The sequence below is a fragment of the Herpailurus yagouaroundi genome, unplaced genomic scaffold (assembly GCF_014898765.1).
Source record: "Herpailurus yagouaroundi ecotype Mexico unplaced genomic scaffold, PumYag 184, whole genome shotgun sequence".
Classification (NCBI taxonomy): Eukaryota; Metazoa; Chordata; class Mammalia; order Carnivora; family Felidae; genus Herpailurus; species Herpailurus yagouaroundi.
In genome coordinates this window covers 7978554-7999901 of record NW_024412415.1, presented here as the reverse complement: position 1 = coordinate 7999901, position 21348 = coordinate 7978554, and the positions used below count along the sequence as shown (strand labels likewise).

Here is a 21348-nt window from a genome sequence, read left to right as displayed (position 1 = left end):
GCTCCTGGGTGGCTCAGTTGGCTAAGCATCCAGTTCTCGATTTCGTCTCCAGTCATGATCTAACAGTTCGTGAGTTTGAGCCCTGTGTCAGGCTTCATGCTCTCAGCACGGAGCATGCTTGAGATTCTCTCTCCCTCTCTCTCTCCCCCTTCCTGCTCACACATGCTTTCCTGCTCAATAAATAAATAACAACAACAAAAAGAACTAGAGTTTTGTAGCTTTGACCTTTGATTTTTAATTTGCATGAAAAAGCAAATTAATGTGGTCATTTGTAAATACTAGAACCAAAATAGATTAATGAGATAGGGACTGTTTGCTCAAATAGTTTATAGTTTAGGAAGAGAAATAAGGCATGCATGTATACAGTAAGTAGACTGTATTATCATGTAAGTGCCAGGCTTTCAACCATTTAGAACTTCAGAGAAGAGAGAATAGTCTTACTTGGGAATAATCTATGAGTGTTTCCTGCAATGAGATATTTCATTTTGTCTTTGAAGGATTTTGGTTCAACTTGGTAAGACTTTTCCTACAGAAACATAATTTGTAGGACAAACGCAAGGCAGCTTCCATAAAGACATTGCAGTAACTAGACAGTGCAAAGCAGTCATTCTGGGATCACACATGGGTACACAGGTGAGGAAATATGATGTATGTGAGTATGATTTAGGAGTAGACACTTTACCATGGATATCAAACTGTAGTCAGGGCTTCTGAAGTATGATCAGAGTCCAGTTGGAGGATAACCAGGTTTAAAGAGCCAGAGTTCAGGGTATGAAGCAGGCCAATCAATGGTGAATTGGCTCTAACAGCATATATTAATAGTCCTTTCAGTCTTTGAAATGGCAGTATGTGGTCAGATAAATTTTAAAGAACACTTGAAGATTGGGATGGGTCTGACAGGAAGTTAAGAGACATCTTCAGGGTATTCTTAACTTGTCTGGAGTGTAAGAAGGTAGTAAAAGATTAAATTGGAAAGTAAGTTGGAGCCAGATGATAAAGGTCTTTGAATTTCAGGCAGAGGAATTTAGACTTTATTGAATTTTGGAAAGCTGTTGAGGGATAACAACATAATCAGAGCAATGTTTTGGGAATACTGATCTGGCAGTTGCTGTGAGGGTGGATTAGAGCGAGAAGAACCTGGAGGTGGGATGCCAAATTAGGAAGCAGTAATCTAGGTGTGAGATGATAAGAACCTAAATGAAAACAAGGACAGATTCCAGACATCATCCCTAGAGAAGAATTAAGTAGACATGGAGATTGTAAACAGAGAAGTCGAGAGTGATGTAAAAATGATTAACAGATTTTGAGTTTGAATAGCTCACTGTTGTATAAATAGGAAAGACAGATGAACTAGCTGGTATAGGGGCAGATGAGAAGTTTTGAGTTTGAAGGGTTCAGTGGTATATCAAGGATAGAATCCAACAAGCATCTAGAAATATGGATTGTGTACTTTGTAAGATGGAAGCCAGAAAGTCAGCCATATACAGCGGTATTAATCCAAATTTGGAAGTAGGTGAGATTTTCTAAAGGATAAGGATAGATGACAGAACTGTAGTAGACTCCACATATAGAATAAAGTTTCCATTAAGGAGGTAAGGAAGGATTAGTCCAAGAAGTTGTCAGAGACCTGGAGAGTATCCAGAAGTAAGTGTTAGCCAACAATATTGACTTCTGTTTATCCATTTTGATAAATAGTGCTTTATCAGAGAGAGTGGGTCTTTCATCCTTTTCAGACCCAACTCTCCCTTTTTATGAAAATGCTTTATAGTATTCTTTTCTATCCTGAAATGAAATCTTCAGATAATATTTTGTATAAAAGTATGTATAAATTTATATGTAAATATAAATTAAAAAAATTTTAACATTTATTTATTTTTGAGAGACAGAGCATGAGCAGGGGAGGGGCAGAGAGAGGGAGACACAGAATCCGAAGCAGGCTCCAGACTCTGAGCTGTCAGCACGGAGCCCAATATGGGGCTCGAACTCATGAACCATGAGATCATGACCTGAGCCGAAGTTGGACGCTTAACCGACTGAGCCACCCAGGCGCACCTATGTGTATATAAATTTAAAAGGCAGTATAATGCTCCAATTATACTACATTGGAAAAAATGAAGTAACTTACAATAATATGTGTATTGTATGTATTTTAAAATGTGACTGCCTGGGCATGACCCACAGTGGATGACATAATGAAGTAGTCCTCTCTGTGCATCAGTATGTAGAGTCACCTTGACTGAAGAGTTAACAAATGTAGACTGATAGTCTTTTTTTGTGGCTTTTATTTGTGACTCAAATACTACAAGGAAAAAGTACAGAAAAGAATGAACTACAGTGGAATAGAAAAGATTGGAGAGATTTGCTCCTCAAGCCCTTCCAAGAAAGAGAGAATGAATTTATAATTTTGAGGAAGAGAGAAACTGCAATAGTCTTTGTAGAGAATGAGAAACAATTGATAAGAGGTGGGTTAAACGGTTGTTGAGAAATGTCTTGTGCTCTGTTGAAGTTGGATAACAGCTGGTGGGTCAGGTTAGCATGGCCCTGTTGTTTCTTTGTGGAGAATAAGAGACAAATGTAGGAGATGAAAGTATAGGTTATTAGAGAAGCAGCTGCATTTTTTTACCCCCAGATTTTAGTTTTAAGTAATTGCTGTACCCAGTGTGGGGCTTGAACTTAACAACCCTGACATCAAGAGTTGCAGGCTCTACTGACTGAGCAAGCCAGGTGCCTCAGAGAAGCCCCTTTTAACAGATGGCCAAGGCATTTGGGTTGAATAGAGAGGCCACCAATCTTAAAGGCGATTAAAAAATAATGGAGGATGGTGTTGATGGATGATTGGCACCACTCTGTGAATGCACTTGATGCCACTGAACACTTAAAAATGATTAAAGTGGTAAATTTTAGGTTATGTATATATATATTTTTTTATTTTTTATTTTTTCAACGTTTATTTATTTTTGGGACAGAGAGACAGAGCATGAACGGGGGAGGGGCAGAGAGAGAGGAGACACAGAATCGGAAATAGGTTCCAGGCTCTGAGCCATCAGCCCAGAGCCTGACGCGGGGCTCGAACTCACGGACCGCGAGATCGTGACCTGGCTGAAGTCGGACGCTTAACCGACTGCACCACCCAGGCGCCCCATAGGTTATGTATATTTTACCACAATAAAAGGAATCTAATTGAACACTTTAAAAATATTCCCTTACTTTCCAGGTGTCATGATAAGACTACTACTTGTGGAGATATGTCAGAAATTTCATACTTGTAGCAACTTCTCTTTTTTAGACTTGTGGAAATAAGAGAGTGCATCATGCTTGATATTTCTGCCATCAATGGTGATATTTTACAAAGTCATTCTGGGAGAATCAGACTACAGGATTGATGCATACTGTGAGTCACATGGGGCCACATATTATTGAGCATTGTAATAGAAGTAACTTTGGTCTTTCTTGGACAAATTGGTTTTGATTTCATGTTCGTGTACAGCTTAGTTACTGAGGAATTATATTTGAAAATAGTTCTTTTTGAATCACCCAGTATTACTTTGTAGTCATACTTGCAAACCTCCTTAATTAGGACCATTTTCATTATCAGCCAAAATAAATACATAAGGTCAGTTATTTTTTTTAAAAGATTTTATTTTTAAGTTATCTCTGTACCCAATGTGGGGCTCCAACTCACAATTCCGAGATCAAGAGTCACATGCTTCAACGACTGAGCTAGCCAGACACAATGAGATCACTTATTTTTTAGTAAAACCTTAGGAAGAGGCCAATTAGCAATTTTATATGCTTTAATTTATAGGTATGTACATCAGGATGAATTACATATATTCTCTTCGAGAATTTTGCTGTATTTTTGAAAGCGTTTCCTTGAAATCTTTTGCAGTGGGTGCATGTTAGTTCCCACAATGAAAAGTAGAACCTATTAAAGCCTTATAAAAAAGAACTTTTAACATTCTTTTCTCTTTGTGTTAACAAAGACTGCTATTTTACATATGAAATTTACCTCATTTAAATGTATAGTTCATTGATTTTAAACAAACTTACAGAATTCTATAACCAACAATACAGCATGTGTTTAGCACATTCCCTCTTTCCCTAAAAAAGAAGTCTCATATCCATTTGCAATCAGTCTCCTTTTGCATACACAGCCAACCACTAATGTACTTCCAGACTCCATAGATTTCCTTTGGTGGTTATTTCATGTAAGTGGAATTCTATAATATGTGGTCTTTTCTGTCTGGCCTTTTTTTTTTTTTTTTTTTTTAAACTCCGCATAATGTTTTTGAGGTCCATTCATGTTGTTGTATGTATCAATTGTTCATTCCTTTTTATTACTGATAATACTCCATTGTGTGGATATGTATTTTGTTTATTCACTGGTTGATAAACATTTGGATTGTTTTGCTTTTTGACTATTAGGAATAATGCCACTGAACATTCACATTAAAAGCTGTGGGTAGACACGTGGTTTTATTTTTCTTGAGTAAATAACTAGGAGTAGAAGTGCTAGGTCATATGGGTAGCTCTATGTTTAAAATTTTAAGAAAGTGCCCAACTGTTTTCTATAGTGGTTATAGTATTTTACTTTAAAAAAAAAATGTTTATTTTGAGGGAGAGAGAGTGCAAGTGGTGAAGGGGCAGAGAGAAAGAGAGACAGAGAATCCCAAGCAGGCTCCGCAGTGTCAGCACAGAGTCCGATGCAGGGCTCGAACCCACGAACTTTGAGATCATGACCAGAACCGAAATCAAGGGGCAGTTGCTCAACTGACTGAGCCACCCAAGTGCCCCTGTAGTATTACATATTTTAACCAGCAGTGTATGAAGACTTTAGTTTTTCCACATCCTCCCAAACAGTTGTTATAATCTATCTTTTTTATTATAGCCATTCTGGTGAGTATAGTGTGGTTCACTGCCATTTTGATTTGCATTTTTTTGATGTTGAGCATCTTTATGTGCTATTAGCCATTTGTGTATCTTTCTTCATGAAATGTGTATTCAAAGTCTTTTGCCCATTTTTTAGTTGTCTTCTTACTGAGTTGTTGTAGGAGTTCTTTATATATTGTGGCTACAAGTCCGCCCCCCCCATTGAAACCTAGTAACACTTCCTGATGTAATTCACCTGAATACAAAGTTTAGATTAAATAGGTTATATAGTGAAGATTTTTGCTATCAGAACAGTTCAGAATCTTAGCTTTATGAGCTTCAAGCCTTGCCACCCTTGTTATAAATTCTGCCAGTGAGATTCTGTTTTGAGTGAACACACAGTAGTTTCAACCTAGCATCCAAAATGGTTTTCTTCCAACATGGAAACACTATAAACAAACTAATTTGTTGCCTGCCTGTTTCAACTAAAAATTATGACCGTTTCTTTTTTTTTTTTATTTAAAAGAAAAAATTTTTTTTACATTATTTATTTTTGAGAGACAGAGCACAAGTTGGGGGAGGGATAGAGATAGAAGGAGACACAGAATCTGAAGCAGGCTGCAGGCTCTGACCTGTCATCACAGAGCCCGATGTGGGGCTCGAACTCACGAACCATGAAATCATGACCTGAGCCGAAGTCGGACACTTAACCGACGGAGCCACCCAGGCGCCCTGTTGACCATTTCTTCTTTAATAATTCTAAGTCTAAATTTTAAAAACAATATTGAATTGAACTTTAGGTAAGGCTATTCTATTAACCTGTTATTCTGTGTTAGTGTCTTTGTAATGAAATCAGCTAAAAAATGGTGGTTATTGACAGCTTATATTGGCCATTTATTGACCTTGAACTAAGGACTAATTTGTTTAGCTTAACATAAATCCTAGTTGTTAATGCTTTTACAAAACCCTGCACCTCAGTGAGCAAGAATGGTTTCTAGAAAGATATTTCAAATAATGCAAGTAAAATTTTAAAGTCACCTGTAATCCTTGTGCATTTTGTTTAAATTGTCTTGCTTTTTCAAAACGTGTTTATTTATTTTTATACTCTGAAGAATTGGTGCTTTGAAAATATTTGGTTCTTGGGATTGTGTTCTTTTTAACACCAAAGTATAAACCTGAGCAAACTGAGTGGTAGATCCTGTCTGGAGAGACAGTTTGCTGAGATTAAAAAAAGACTGGTTTAGGAACCAGGAAACCTGGCTCTGCAAAAGAGCTCAGTGATTGTGAACAAATTATTTAATCTTTATGGTTTTAGTTTCCTCATCTGTAAAATGACCCAGTTGGACTACATAATCTCTATGATCCCTTCCAACTCTGAATATTTGAACATACACTGTTTGAAAATACTCTGGCGTTTTAAAAAAATTTTAATTTAATTTACTTAGGGCACCAGCAGGGGAGGGGCTGAGAGAGAGAGAGAGAGAGAGAGAGAGAGGAGAGAGAATCCCAAACAGGCTCCATGGTGTCAGTGCAGAGCCCGACATGGGGCTTGATCTCCTGAAAGCAAGATCGCGACCTGAGCCGTGATCAAGAGTTGCACACTTAACTGAGTGAGCCACCCAGGTGCCCCAATACGCTGGTATTCCTTATAAAGCCTTTTCACATATACTTACTGTTTTATTCTTAAAAGATTCCCTGAAGTAGAGAAGGCAGATCTTTAGAGGATACATAAAAAAGTTAGATATCATCTTAAAATTATTATTACTTCTTTTGGATTTCCACAGCAATTTATTGTTCGTTAGTTTTACAGCCTTTTCATGAATATTCATGTAATTATTTTTTATATTGAAGTATAGTTGATATACAATGTTATATTAGCGTCAGGTATGCAACATAGTGATTTGACAGTTCTACATGTTACTTAGTGCTCACTCTGTTGGCTGTAGTCACTATCTGTTACTGTTACTAAGATATTATTGACTGTATTCTCTATGTTATACTTTGCATTTCCATGACTTTATAACTAGATATTTGTATACAAGTCCTTTATCAGATACACAACTTGCAGATATTTTCTTCTCCTGTGGCTTGTTTTTATCTTTTTGCTAATACTGCTTGAATTCCAAAAGTTTTAAATTTTCGTGGCCTAATTATCAGCATTTTTTTTAATGGATTGTGCTTTTGATGTCATATCCAAAGACTTTTTTTTTTTAATTTTTTTTTTCAACGTTTATTTATTTTTTTGGGGACAGAGAGAGACAGAGCATGAACGGGGGAGGGGCAGAGAGAGAGGGAGACACAGAATCGGAAACAGGCTCCAGGCTCTGAGCCATCAGCCCAGAGCCCGACGCAGGGCTCGAACTCACGGACTGCGAGATCGTGACCTGGCTGAAGTTGGACGCTCAACCGACTGCGCCACCCAGGCGCCCCATATCCAAAGACTTTTTGATTAACCAAGATCATGAAGATTTTCTCCTGGTGTTTTTTGGTAGAAAATTTATAGTTTGGGGTTTACTAGGTCTCTGATCCATTTGAGTTAATTTTTATGCATAGTGTAAGGTAAAGGTTTAAATTAATCTTTTTGTAAGTGGATATCCAGTTGAAAAGACTGTCTGTTCTTCCATTCAACCACCTTATCACCTTCACTGAAAATTGATTGTAAATGTATAGGTTTATTTCTGGATTTTCAGGTTTGTTCTGTTGGTCTATGTGATATCTTTATGCCATTATCGCACTGACCTGATTATTGTGGCTTTTTAGTATGTTTTTTTTTAATTTGTTTTTAATCTTTATTTTTTTAAATTTTTTTTTCAACGTTTATTTATTTTTGGGACAGAGAGAGACAGAGCATGAACGGGGGAGGGGCAGAGAGAGAGGGAGACACAGAATCGGAAACAGGCTCCAGGCTCTGAGCCATCAGCCCAGAGCCTGACGCGGGGCTCGAACTCCCGGACCGCGAGATTGTGACCTGGCTGAAGTCGGACGCCCAACCGACTGCGCCACCCAGGCGCCCCTTAATCTTTATTTTTGAGAGAGTGAGAGAGAGAGACAGAGTGTGAGCAGGGGAGGAACAGAGAGAGAGGGAGACACAGAATCCGAAGCAGGCTCCAGGCTCCGAGCTGTCAGCACAGAGCTCGACGCAGGGCTCGAACCCACGAACTGTGAGATTATGACCTGAACCGAAGTCACACTTAACCAACTGAACCACACAGGCACCCTTAATATGTTTTAAAGTCAAGAAGCATAAGTTGTTCAACCCAGTTCTTTTTCAAAATTACTCTGGTTATTTTGGTTTCTTTGCATTTCTATATAAATTTAAGAATTAGCTTGTCAGGTTCTGAAAAAGAAAAGTGTGATTTTGTTGGAGATTATGTTCAGTCTATAGATTAGCTGGGGGAATTTTTTAACATTTCTTCAAGAAGAAAGATTATATTAGGAAACTTCTAAGAACTGTAATAAAAAGAGAAGACAACTGCAAGATATTATGGTTTCCTTTAACACCGTAAGGTAGAAAAAAAAAAATGCACAGGCTTTACCTTTGTTTTTCACTCTTATACTCTCTTCCATTTTTCTAAATCATTTCTAACACTTTCAAGAATGTTCATAAGTGTGTAAAATACTCTGCTAATGTATCTGTTCCCTTGTAAATGGAATACCTCACACATGTACAAGTGTAAATAAAAAACGAAAAAGGGAACAGCTGTTTTGAAGGTGATGCTGAGAACAAGTGTCCTCTCTGAGGTGTACAGAGAGAGCTTGCGGAGTAGATTTTAGATAATTGTGAATGATTGTTAATTGTAGGACAGAAGTGAAGTAGGTGTAAATTTTAAGGTACTGTTTGAAAGAAGTATATGAATTTTTGTTGTGACACATGACAATATTTCTATACTTTGATGTTCTTATTCTTTTTTTTTTTTTAATTTTTTTTTTCAACATTTATTTATTTTTGGGACAGAGAGAGACAGAGCATGAATGGGGGAGGGGCAGAGAGAGAGGGAGACACAGAATCGGAAACAGGCTCCAGGCTCTGAGCCATCAGCCCAGAGCCTGACGCGGGGCTCGAACTCACGGACCGCGAGATCGTGACCTGGCTGAAGTCGGACGCTTAACAGACTGCGCCACCCAGGCGCCCCAGATGTTCTTATTCTTTAAAAAATTTTTTTTCAATGTTTATTTATTTTTGGGAGACAGAGAGAGTGCAAGCAGGGGAGAGGCAGACAGAGAGGGAGACATGGCTCCAGGCTCCAAGCTGTCAGCACAGAGCCCGACGCGGGGCTTGAACCCATGAAGCTCAGGATCATGACCTGGGTCGAAGTTGGACGTTTAACCAACTGATATGCCGAAGTGCCCCTTGATGTTCTCATTCTTTTCACTTCTGCCTTTGTATTAGGAAACAGTGCGTACTGAGAAACTTTATTAAGATCTTTCTAAAATTTTTTTTTTTTCAACGTTTATTTATTTTTGGGATAGAGAGAGATAGAGCATGAACGGGGGAGGGGCAGAGAGAGGGAGACACAGAATCGGAAACAGGCTCCAGGCTCTGAGCCATTAGCCCAGAGCCCGACGCGGGGCTCGAACCCACGGACCGCGAGATCGTGACCTGGTTGAAGTCGGACGCTTAACCGACTGCGCCACCCAGGCGCCCCATTAAGATCTTTCTATAGACTACTATTTTCTTGTCATGTGTTGTAGAAGGTCTGGTTTCTCTTCACATTGATGGCATGTAAGGAAAATAAAAGGAGAATAAACAGTATTCTTATTTTATTGCTTCTGTAGCCGTGAAGTCGGAGACCCTTGTGCATGAAGACAGATTTGTTCTATGGCCTCGGAGTTGGGTGCCGGGGACGATGGCGGCTGCACTGAGCTGGCAAAGCCCCTCTATCTTCAGTACCTGGAGAGGGCCCTCCGGTTGGATCATTTCTTGCGACAGACATCAGCCATCTTCAACAGGAATATTTCTAGGTATGCCATTACATGTTCCCAATGTTTGACCACATTTCTGATTCCCATTATCTCTTTAGTTTTAGCATTTATGTATTTTATGGTTTTTGGTATGTGTGATATTTTTTTCTTCCTTCTTTCAAATAGAACACAATTAACTTATTTAAAGGATCCATTTCTTCTGTCTACTAACCATAAATGAAAATATTCTGCTGGGTCAGCTGTGATTGTAGATTTATCATTCTTTAATTTATAGTGATGAAAGTGAAGATGGACTGGATGACAGTAATCCTTTATTGCCCCAGTCTGGGGATCCCTTAATACAAGTTAAGGAAGAACCTCCAAATTCATTGCTTGGTGAAACTTCTGGAGCAGGCAATTCTGGAATGTTAAACACATACTCACTGAATGGAGTTCTGCAGTCAGGTCAGTGTGGTATGAGGTCCCTCTTTGGACTATCCGTTCTCTTGGGGCAGTCGTCCTTTCATTTTTTGTTGTTCTTTATGTTTCTTCACACAGAATCAAAATCTGACAAAGGGAATTTATATAACTTCTCTAAGTTGAAGAAAAGCAGAAAGTGGCTAAAGGTAAGAGATAAGGCAAATATTTATAATTCAAATAACCTACTAAAATTACAAATAGAAAGGAGAGTTCTTGACTCATTCTGGCACATTGGCAGAGATTTTTCTAGAGAAGAGTCTTCTATTCTGGGTGTAGTTTTTTGAAGAGATCATGGAGAAAAATGTAGAGGCCTCAATGAAGTTCATTTTAGCAATCATTTCTGAGTGTAGAGTACTGTGAAGAGCAAGGAGTAAAAAAAAATGAGATATTTGCTCTCACTGGCTCACAGTGTCATCAGGGTTATTAATGTCCTTTTCATTAGTTACTGAGTAGTTCAACAAATGGTGATTGAATACATCATATCTGTCTGATACTGTTGTAGACAGACAGCATTCCTGCCCTGTAGAGCTTACATTCAGATGGGGGGAGGTAGTGAGTAATGTCTGTAAACAAAGAAATAGAAATGGCTTTTTTAAAGAGGTAACATTTCAGGTGATTTCTGAATTATCAGGACTATGTGAATGTTTTACATAAGACCATTTTTTAAAATTGTTTGAGAGAGAGTGCGGGAGTGGGGAGAGAGAATCCCAAACAAGCTACACATGGTCAGTGCAGAGCCTGACCTGGGGCTCGAACTCATGAACTGTGAGATCATGACCTGCGCTGAAATCAAGAGTCAGATACTTAACCCGCTGAACCACCCAGGCACCCCTCAGATAAGAGCATTTCAGTCAGAAGGAACACAATTGCAAACTTCCTGACACAGGATGCAACACAGTATGTTTGGGGGAGAATGAAGGCTAGTATGGCTGGAGCACAATGAGAGGGGATGATAGAAGATGAGGTTCAAGAACCTGATTGTGTAGGGTCTTGTATAACAAACATGTTAAGGAATTTGTATTTTAGTCTGGTAAATTTCTGTGAGTGTTCATAGGCAAGGAAATGGTATAATCTTGTTGATATTCTTACAAGATAACAGTCATTGGCCCAACTGAGTTAGCATTTCTTCTATTGAAACCAATATTTTCTCTATTGCTTAATTTTCCTGTGAATAGCTGAAAGTAATTTAAAGGTACTCTTTTATTGTTATCACTAAGTCCTTTAAAAGGTTCTAATTTGCTTCATATCAGCGTGGCTCTCGGGAATGCAGAAATCTTTGTTTAGCTTATCACATTTGTAAAAATCGAAATATAATTGATATGCCATAAAATCTACCCATTTAAAGTATATAATTTAGTAATTTTTAGTGTATTCATAAAGTTTTGTGTAGCCCTTACCACTAATTCCAGAATATTTTCATCATTCCAAAAAGAAACTGCACTTATTAGCAGTCACTTCCCATTTTCTACTTCCCCCACCCCTGGCAGCCACTAATGTGTTTTCTTTCTCTATGGATTTGCCTATTCTGGACATTTCATATAAGTGAAGTCCATATCATACACAGTCCTTTGTACTTAGCTTATTTCACTTAGCATAGTTTTCAAGGTTCATTCATGTTGTGGCACAGATCAGAACTACTTTCCTTTTCATGGCTGAATAACATTTCATTATCTGGATAATATGAAAATCAATTAATATTTTTTGGGTTGTTTCTCCTTAATTAGCCATCACAGCTTGCTTTCTATATTCCTTTATACCCAATAGATTGTTTCTTTGTTTTTAGTTTTTTTGCATTGGTATTTGAGAGCTAAAATATCTTATGTTAAGTGTAAGTACTTAGTGATATCAAGCTTTGTTGCTGTTTACAGCATTTCCATGTGTTACTGCTCTTGAATTCATGCATACTAGGTTCAGTTGGTACCTTTTTCTTTTCCACTTAGATTGGTAAAGGATAATGTAAGGGAAACTGGAATGACTGTCTTCCAGCTATTTCTGTCCTTGTGTTGGGGAAAAATGCGTGGATTATAAACGGAATTACTTCATAGCGAGAGATTCCATTTCCATTTCCTCCCATTTGCAGAGCATTCTGCTAAGTGATGAGTCCAGTGAGGCAGATTCTCAGAGTGAAGACAATGAAGAAGAAGAAGAAGAGGAAGAACTCAACCTCAGCAGAGAAGAACTTCATAACATGTTGCGGCTGCACAAATATAAGAAACTTCACCAGAATAAGTATAGTAAAGACAAGGAGGTAAAGGTTTCAGGAGAAATCTCAGACCTTCATGTCGGGTATTTAGCCTCTGGTTAACATTCATTGAAGATATGTCAGTATCCTTTTTTTTTGTAATGTTTATTTATTTTTGAGAGAGAACAGGCAGGGGAAGCGTAGAGAGAAGGATCCCAAGTAGGCTCCATGCTGACCATAGAGAGCTCAATATGGGGCTCAAACTCACAAACTGAGATTGTGACCTGAGCTGACACTTAACCAACTGAGCTACCCCAGGCGCCCCATACATCATTTTACTTTTATCTATCTATCTATCTATCTATCTATCTATCTATCTATTTTTGTGTTTATTTATTTTTGAGGGGGAGGGAGGCAGACTGCAAGTGGGAGAGGGGCAGAGAGAGAGAGAGAGACACAGAATTGGAAGCAGGCTCCAGTCTCTGAGCTGTCAGCACAGAGCCCGATGCGGGGCCTGAACCCACAAAATGTGAGATCATGACCTGAGCCAAAATCGGCCACCAGGTACCCCTTACTTTTATGTTTAGATCTTGATGGTGGTGGTTGTAATAAAAGCTTCATTGAAATGTATTTCATATACTAAAAATATTTACCCTTTTAAAGTGTATAATTCAGTGGTTTTTAGTATATTGATAGAGATGTGTAACTGTTGTCACTATATAATTCCAGAATGTTTTCTCCAGAAAGAAACCCCAATCCCCTTAGCTGTTTCCTCTCATTTTCTCCATTCCCCTCAGCCCCAGGCAGCTACTTGTCACTATAAATGTGCCTGTTCTAGACATTTCATGCATATGGAACGATATGTGATCCTTTGTGTCTAGCTTCTTGCTTAGCATGTTTTCAGAGTTCATTCAGTAGCATGTACCTGTACTTTATTCCTTTTTATGGCCAAATAAGATTCCATAGTATGAACGTACTGCATTTACTTATCCACATATCAGTTAATGAATTAATTGGATTGTTTCTACTTTTTGGCTTTTATGAATGATAACTATGAAAAATGAGTTGTTTCCACTTTTGGCTGTTACAAATAATGCTGCCAAGAAGATTTGTATACACGTTTTTGGTGTGGACATATGTTTTCATTTCTCTTGGGTATATACCTAGAAGAGGAATTGCTGGGTCATATGATATGATAACTCTGTGCTTATTTACCCTTTTGAGGAACTGGCAAACTATTTCCAGAGTGGCTGCACCATTTTAAATTCTTGTGGTTCCTTTTATAATGCAGTTGCTCTTTGGAAGTGTTCCTATCTTTAAAAACTCCCTTTCTTTGCATACTAACATTAGATTAATAATAGTTTTAAGTGGCAACTATTTGAGTGCTGTTACTTTTGATTTTTGTCAGAAGTGTGGCACTTTGTACATAATAAGCAATAGCATATTTGAGGCCCTGAAAGCATTCCAGCAATTATTTACCATCCAAAGTACGTTCAGAAAACTGAATAACATGCTCAAGGTTATAAACCTGCAGAAGTAATAAATAGTAAGATATCTGGCTTTTAGACTTCTTTCTTACTCTCTCTGTCCCTCCCCTGCTCTCTCGCTCTCTGTCTCTTAAAAAAAAAAAAATGAATAAACGTAGAGTTCCTTCATAAAGTACAGTGCTAGGCATTTGGTGCTTGAAATAGTTTGTCTTTTTTTTTTTTTTTTTTTTGTATAGTTGACATACAGTATTATATTTCAGGTGTACAACATAGTGATTCATCATGTCTATACATTATATTATGGCCACAAGTGTAGCTACCATCTGTTACTGGATAACGGTATTACAATATCATTGACTGATTCCCTGTGTTGGACCTATTATTTCTGTGATTTACTCATTCCATAACTGGAAGCCTATGCTTCCCACTCCCTTTTACCCATTTTGCCCAACCCCCATCACCCTCCCCTCTGACAACCATCAGTCTTTTCTCTTTACAAGTCTGATTCTGCTTTTTGTTTTTCAGATTGCAGTTATGAATGAAATCATGTGATATTTGTCTTTTTCAGTCTGACTTAATTCACTGAACATAATGCCCTCTAGGTCCATCTACGTTGTCACAGATGGGAAGAGTTTATATATATATCCGCACATACACATACATGCACACATATACATATACATACATACACACACATGTACATATACATATAAATATATATGCCACATTTTTATTTATTCACCTATCAGTGAACACTTAGGTTGCTTCTATATCTTGGCTACTATAAACAATGCTGCAGTAAACATAGGAATGCATGTATCTTTTTGAATTAGTGTTTTTATTTTCTTTGGGTAAATACCCAGTAGTAGAATTATTGGATCGTATGATTCTTGTTTTTATTTTTTTTCAGGAACCTCCATACTGTTTTCCATTGGATGACCAATTTGCATTCCTACCAACAGTTCACAAAGATTCCTTTTTCTCCATGTTCTTGCCAATGCCTATTTCTTGTCTTTTTTAAATTTTTTTTTATATTTTATTTATATTTGATAGAGCACAAGTTGGGGAGGGGCAGAGAGAGAGAGACACAGAATCTGAATCAGGCTCCAGGCTCCAAGCTGTCAGCACAGAGCCTGACGCGGGGCTCGAACTCACAAACCGCAAGATCATGACCTGAGCCGAAGTCGGACGCTTAAGCGACTGAGCCACCCAGGCGCCCCCTTGTCTTGTCTTTTTGATGCTAGCCACTAGCCATTCTGACAGGTGTAGGGTGATAATCTCATTGTGGTTTTGATTTGCATTTCCCTGATTAGTGATGTTGATCTTTCCATATGTCTGTTGGCCATCTGTATGTCTTTCGGTAATTGTTCAAGTTCTGTGCTTATTTTTTAATCATATTGATTGGTTTGGGTTGAGTTGTACAAGTTTTTTATGTGTTTTGAATATTAACCCCTTATTGCATATATAATTTGCAAAAATCTTTTCTGACTCATTAGGTTGTCTTTTTGTTTTGTTGATGGTTTCCTTCACTGTGAAAACCTTTTTATTTTGAAGTAGTCCCAATAGTTTATTTCTGCTTTTGTTTTCCTTGCGTTGGGAGGCACATCTAGAAAAATGTTGCTATGGCTGATGTCAAACTACTATGTTTTCCTCTAAGATTTTTATGGTTTTAGGTCTCAAATTTAGGGTTTTTAATCCGTTTTGAGTTTAATTTTGTTTGGAGTGGTAGAAAGTGGTCCAGTTTCATTCTTGTGCATGTAGCTGTCCAGTTTTCCCAGCACCATTTATTGAAGAGACTGTCTTTTCCACACTGTATATTCTTGCCTCCTTCGACATAGATTAGTTGGCCACATAAGGATGGGTTTCTTTCTTAGTTCTCTCTTCTGTATTATTGAAAGTTTTTCTTTAGGTATGCTTTACACCCAACATGGGGCTCCACCTCAGGACCCTGAGGTCAAAAGTCATGTGTTCTACCAACTGAACCAGCCAGGCACCTCTTATCTCTGGGTTTTCTATTCTTTTCCATTCATCTGTATGTCTCTATTTGTGCCAGTACCATACTGTTTTGATTACTAAAGCTTTGTAGTATATCTTGAAATCTGGAATTGTAATACTTCCAACTTTGTTTTTCTTTCTCAAGATTGCTTTGGCTGTTTGGAGTGGTTCCGTACAGATTTTAGTGTTATTTTTTCTTTTGTGGAAAACGCTGTTGACATTTTAATAGGGATTGCAGTACTTGGCTTTTTTTTTTTTTTTTTTTTTTTTTTTTTTTTTACACTTTATTTATTTATTTTGAGAGAGGGCGAGAGGAAGCAGGATGGGGCAGAGAGAGAGGGAAAGAGAGAATCCCAAGCAGGCTCTGCACTATTCATTGTGGGCCTTGAGCTCATGAACTACAAGATTAGGACCCGAGCTGAAGTCAGACGTTTATCCGACTGAGCCACCTGGCTGCCCCAGATCTTTTTTTTTTTTTTTTTAATTTAATTTAATTTAATTATTCTTGAGAGAGAGAGAGAGAGAGTGAAAGCGTGAGCAAGGGAGGGGCAGAGAGAGAGAGGGAGAGAGAGAATCCCAAGCAGGTTCCACACTATCAGCACACCTGACACGGGGCTTGAACCCACAAACTGAGATTGTGACCTGAGCCAAAATCAAGAGTTGGACACTTAACCAACTGAGCCACCAGGCACCCCTACTTGGTCTTTTTTTAATTGAAGTAAAACATACATATGGGAAGCTTTATAGATTTTATTAACTATGCAGTTCTTTTTTTTTTTAATTTTTTTTTTTTAACGTTTATTTTTGAGACAGAGACAGAGCATGAATGGGGGAGGGTCAGAGAGAGGGAGACACAGAATCCGAAACAGGCTCCAGGCTCTGAGCTGTCAGCACAGAACCTGACGCGGGGCTTGAACTCACAGACCGCGCGATCATGACCTGAGCCAAAGTTGGCCACTTAACTGACTGAGCCACCCAGGCGCCCCGTTTTTTTTTTTTTTTTTTTTTTAAATATTAAAATTATTGTCAAATTGGTTTCCATACAACACCCGGTGCTCATCGCAAAAGATGCCCTCTTCAATACCCATCACCCACCCTCCCCTCCCTCCCACCCCCCATTGGCCTTAACTGTGCAGTTCAGTGAATGCTCATTCAATTTTGACCATTGACAGAGGACCTTGTGATAGTTATCCATGTTACTTTTCTGTCCTAGTTTCAGTTCTTAGACTGGCTGTAATCTAGGAAAGAGATTCAGTAGTGGACTGCTTAATTTTAATTTATATTCATATTTATCCATTGGTAATAGGTAAGACAAAATGAATGTAAGCCTAGCGGGTCAATGGAAATGCAGTGTTTGAAAGAGTCTGTCTCTGGAGAGGAAAAAAATTTGATTATTCACGTGTTAGAATTCTGGCAACATAGGCATTATCCATAATATTGGCAGGCTCTCTTAGTGGGAGATAAAGAGTGAAAAGACTTGAAAGAATTGGGATGGTTGGGAATTCTCTGAACCAGATAGAAGACTAAAAGCCAGAATAACAGCTATCAGAACCTTAGTAAATCTTAGGACCTGTTGGTAATAGAAATACAGTTTATTTCTTGTTGATGGATCCATGAGGAGCTCTTTCTGCAGTTAATTGCATCTCTCAAATATGTGTCAGGACCAAATAAATATTCTGGTGGAAATTGAGAAGCATGAAGCGTTTTCCTCTCTTAAGTTATTTTCAGCAACTTGCCATGCACATAGCTGATGAACCCATTTTGTTTTGAAGTAAGGAAATAATTCACTTTGAAGTACTAAATCTTTGTGAGTCTTTTTGTGGGAAGAAGACCATGTTTTAGAAGCTTTGGTTTTTCTCTGGCTCAACTTTTTGTAGTAAAGGTGATTTGAAGGCAGGCTTCGAACACAGACCAGCCCTTCTAAGCCTCACCACTGTCTTTGCTTTTGCTTCAGTTGCAGCAGTACCAGTACTACAGTGCAGGCCTCCTGTCCACGTATGACCCTTTCTATGAGCAACAACGGCACCTACTTGGACCCAAAAAAAAGAAATTCAAGGAGGAAAAGAAACTTAAAGGTGAGCATATTGACCTGCCTTCCACATTTACTCTTTAGTTTCAGGGTTGTGTGTAGCCTGTTGGTACATTTGGACTTTGAACATAATGCATGTAGTAGAGACTTGCTGTATCTGAAAAACCCTAGGCTTCCCTATCTAAGTCCTATTATTAACCTTATTTCGTATTTGGTTTATGATCTCTTCTAGAATTATAAAGACATAAAACTACAGATTCCTAGCCAAAGGTTTAAGTCAGTTAGTTTATTCCTTCTTTCTTCTACATACTTTTCCAAATGTTGAAAATGTTCTGGGAGAGGAAGAAGTTGGTTAGGCACAGGGAAGTATGAAGAGCAACCTGAAGTGTTGGGAATAAGTTATGATTGTTGTTGTGTGTGGAAATTCAAAATAGATCACCTCTCTATCTTGTGTAATGCTTATGTGCCTGTTTGCCAGGAAATGTGCTTTCCTCCCTTACTGAGCTCTAAGCAGCTGGAAATCAGAAAGGAGGTAGGAAGGGAAAGTTTTAAACTCTGTGTACAAGTCAGATTTTGTTCACCTAAAGGTATGAACTCTACTCAGAAATTCTTTTAAGCCTTCTCCCCTTTCTCCCACATCCTCCTAGTTTATCTCTTTATTTAAAAAAAAATTTTTGTATATTTATTTTTGAGAGACAGACCACAAGCAGGGGAGGGGCAGAGAGAGAGGGAGACACAGAATTTGAAGCAGGCTCCAGAGAGCTTAGAGCCTGATGCAGGGCTCGAACCCACGGACCGCGAGATCATGACCTGAACTAAAGTCAAACGCTTAGCCAACTGAGCCACTTACACGCCCCTCTTTGTATTTTCTCATCCTCTGCACCCTCCCCTCCCCACCCCACCTCCCAAATTAGTTTTTTGTGCCATGTGTGATTTTCTCTTCACAGGCCATGATGTCCTATCAGTTAGCACATTTTTTCTTTCTTTAGTTTTTTCTTCAATCACTTTACATTGCCACCAAGTAGAAATGTTTCCTTCCTTTTGGCCATTACTTGAGTTCGTGGTACTTTATAAGTCTCCCTTCCTATTGTTGGGTTCAACAGAAATTCAGTTTTTAGGTTTTATTTTGTGTTTCTCTTTCATGTAAACATAGGGAGTATCCAGTATTCTTCCAAGGTAGTGAGATCTTTCTCTTGGAATAGTCATAGGCCCGAATACATAAAGAGGTAAACATTGCCAGCCTCACTTGGAATGAGGAAGGAACCTTGAATTTTTTTAAAGTGATGAGGTTGTTTGTGGCTGTCTTCTGTGGAAGGGCAGAAATGCGACATTCTCAGAATCTGTTTCCTTTGCAGCCAAGTTGAAAAAAGTGAAGAAAAAAAGGCGAAGGGATGAAGAACTTTCCTCTGAAGAATCTCCTCGTTGCCACCACCACCAGACCAAAGTCTTTGCCAAGTTCTCTCATGATGCACCTCCTCCTGGCACCAAGAAGAAGCACTTATCCATTGAGCAGCTTAATGCTCGTCGTAGAAAAGTATGGCTCAGCATTGTGAAAAAGGAACTACCAAAGGTACGTGAGTGCCTCCAGCATAGATGGCAAGTTTTGTCTCCCTGCCCTCTAAAGAGGAGCTGTTGGAGCTAGATACCTTTACAGTGTTCAGAAAGGAAACTAATCTGATGGAATAAAGATAATGCTGAATAGTACTCTTATTAGTTGACTGTTTTTTTCCAGATTTTGATCAGAATCCACAAGACAATTAGTTGTTCTGTGGTGTTTATTGTCCAAAAAATGGAGGGAAACCTCTCTGAGAAAGGAAAGCAGTTTTCTTACTTATAGCAGTAGAGATTGAACAACAAATTGATAGGTGATAGTAGAGGAAATTAAAATGAAATGGTGGAGTTATGTTTCTTAGAGAATTTATAAATATTTGAATGTTACTGAAGAATCACAGACATTAGAAAAAATGTGAATGATTCAAGAGAAAGATGTTTAGGCATTCTTTTTGCTATTTTAATTTGGTTTTGGTAATATTTTATTTTGATATAATTTCAAACTTGAAAGTTTCAGGAATCGTACAAGGAATGTCCATATACCCTCGACTCAGTTTGCATTTTACTTAATTAGTTGCCTTATTAATTGAGCGTAGCCTTAATAGAAATATGAATAGGGTATTTTCTGAATTTAGAAAAACTGATACTAAACTCAAGGAAAAGAATCAATATGCAAGAATTGCCAGAGAACACTGAAAAAGACACATCAATCATTAAAATATACCGTAAAACCTCTATAATTCAACAGTGTAGTACTGCCACATGCATAGGCAAATAGATCAGTGGAATGGTAGACTTAAAAAATTTTTTTTCTAATTTATGTATTTTGAGAGAGAGTGAGCATGTGAGCAAGGGTGGGCAGAGAGAGAGAGAGAGAGAGAGAGAGAGAGAGAATCTCAAGCAGGCTCCACACTGTGTGTGTGTGTGTGTGTGTGTGTGTGTGTGTGTGTGAGAGAGAGAGAGAGAGAGAGAGAGAGAGAGAGAGAGAGAGAGAACCTCAAGCAGGCTCCACACTGTGAGAGAGAGAGAGAGAGAGAGAGAGAGAGAGAGAAAGAATCTCAAGCAGGCTCCACACTGTTAGCACCACGCCTGACATGGGGCTCGGTCTCATGAACCATGAGATCATGACCTGAGCGCAAAATCAAGAGTCAGACGCTTAACTGACTGAGCCACCCAGGTGCCCCTAGACTAATAGACTTTTTAAAAAATGGTGCTGGAACAACTAGGTAGCCATTTGGAAAAAGATAAAAGTAGATCTGTTTCTCACACATATACTCTGAACATATTAAGGTTCTTAGTATAAAAAATGAAATCATACAAATACTAGAGGAAAAGGATTACATTCCTATTTAACCTTGGCTCAGCAAAAGTATGACTCAGCATCCAGAGGCAATGAAAGAAAACATTTGTAAATTTGACTAAATACAAATAAATTTTTTCATGACAAAAGACAGCTGACAAAGTGGGAAAGATTATTTACATTGTCACAAAGGGCTCGTATCTCTAGTATATAAAGAACTTTTGAAAATTGAGAGCCAAAGAACCACAAATTCAGTAGGCAAGTAAAATGACGGGAATAGACAATTCACAAAGAAAGATACAAAAATGGCTCTTAAATATTAAAAAGGTTCAAATTCTCATAATTAGAGTAGTCTAAAATAACAACCTAGATACCATTTTTCACTTATCACAATGGCAAAAATTGGAAAATATGATAACACATTCTCTTAAGAAGGCTATGGGGAAACAGACACTTTTATACATTGCTGCTAGAAGTGCAAATCAGAGAGCAATATTCTGGAGGGTAAATTGGCAATACCTAATAATCTCCATATGCAGTTACCTTTCAAACC

The 21348-nt window shown here is 38.2% G+C and overlaps 1 protein-coding gene across 5 annotated transcripts in view; it reads left to right on the top strand.

Annotated features, from left to right (window-relative positions):
- INO80 (INO80 complex ATPase subunit) overlaps window positions 1–21348 on the top strand; it is a 146218-nt gene that overhangs the window by 20004 nt on the left and 104866 nt on the right. For all 5 annotated transcript variants that reach the window (XR_005795778.1, XR_005795777.1, XM_040492327.1 and 2 more), the window contains exons 2-7: window positions 9646–9831; window positions 10067–10236; window positions 10330–10397; window positions 12332–12499; window positions 17870–17990; window positions 19300–19514. Coding sequence is in view for 3 of the 5 variants with exons in the window: in XM_040492327.1 (XP_040348261.1) it covers window positions 9689–9831; window positions 10067–10236; window positions 10330–10397; window positions 12332–12499; window positions 17870–17990; window positions 19300–19514 (885 nt within the window). In the remaining 2 variants the exon portion in view is untranslated. The remainder of the gene's footprint in view (window positions 1–9645; window positions 9832–10066; window positions 10237–10329; window positions 10398–12331; window positions 12500–17869; window positions 17991–19299; window positions 19515–21348) is intronic.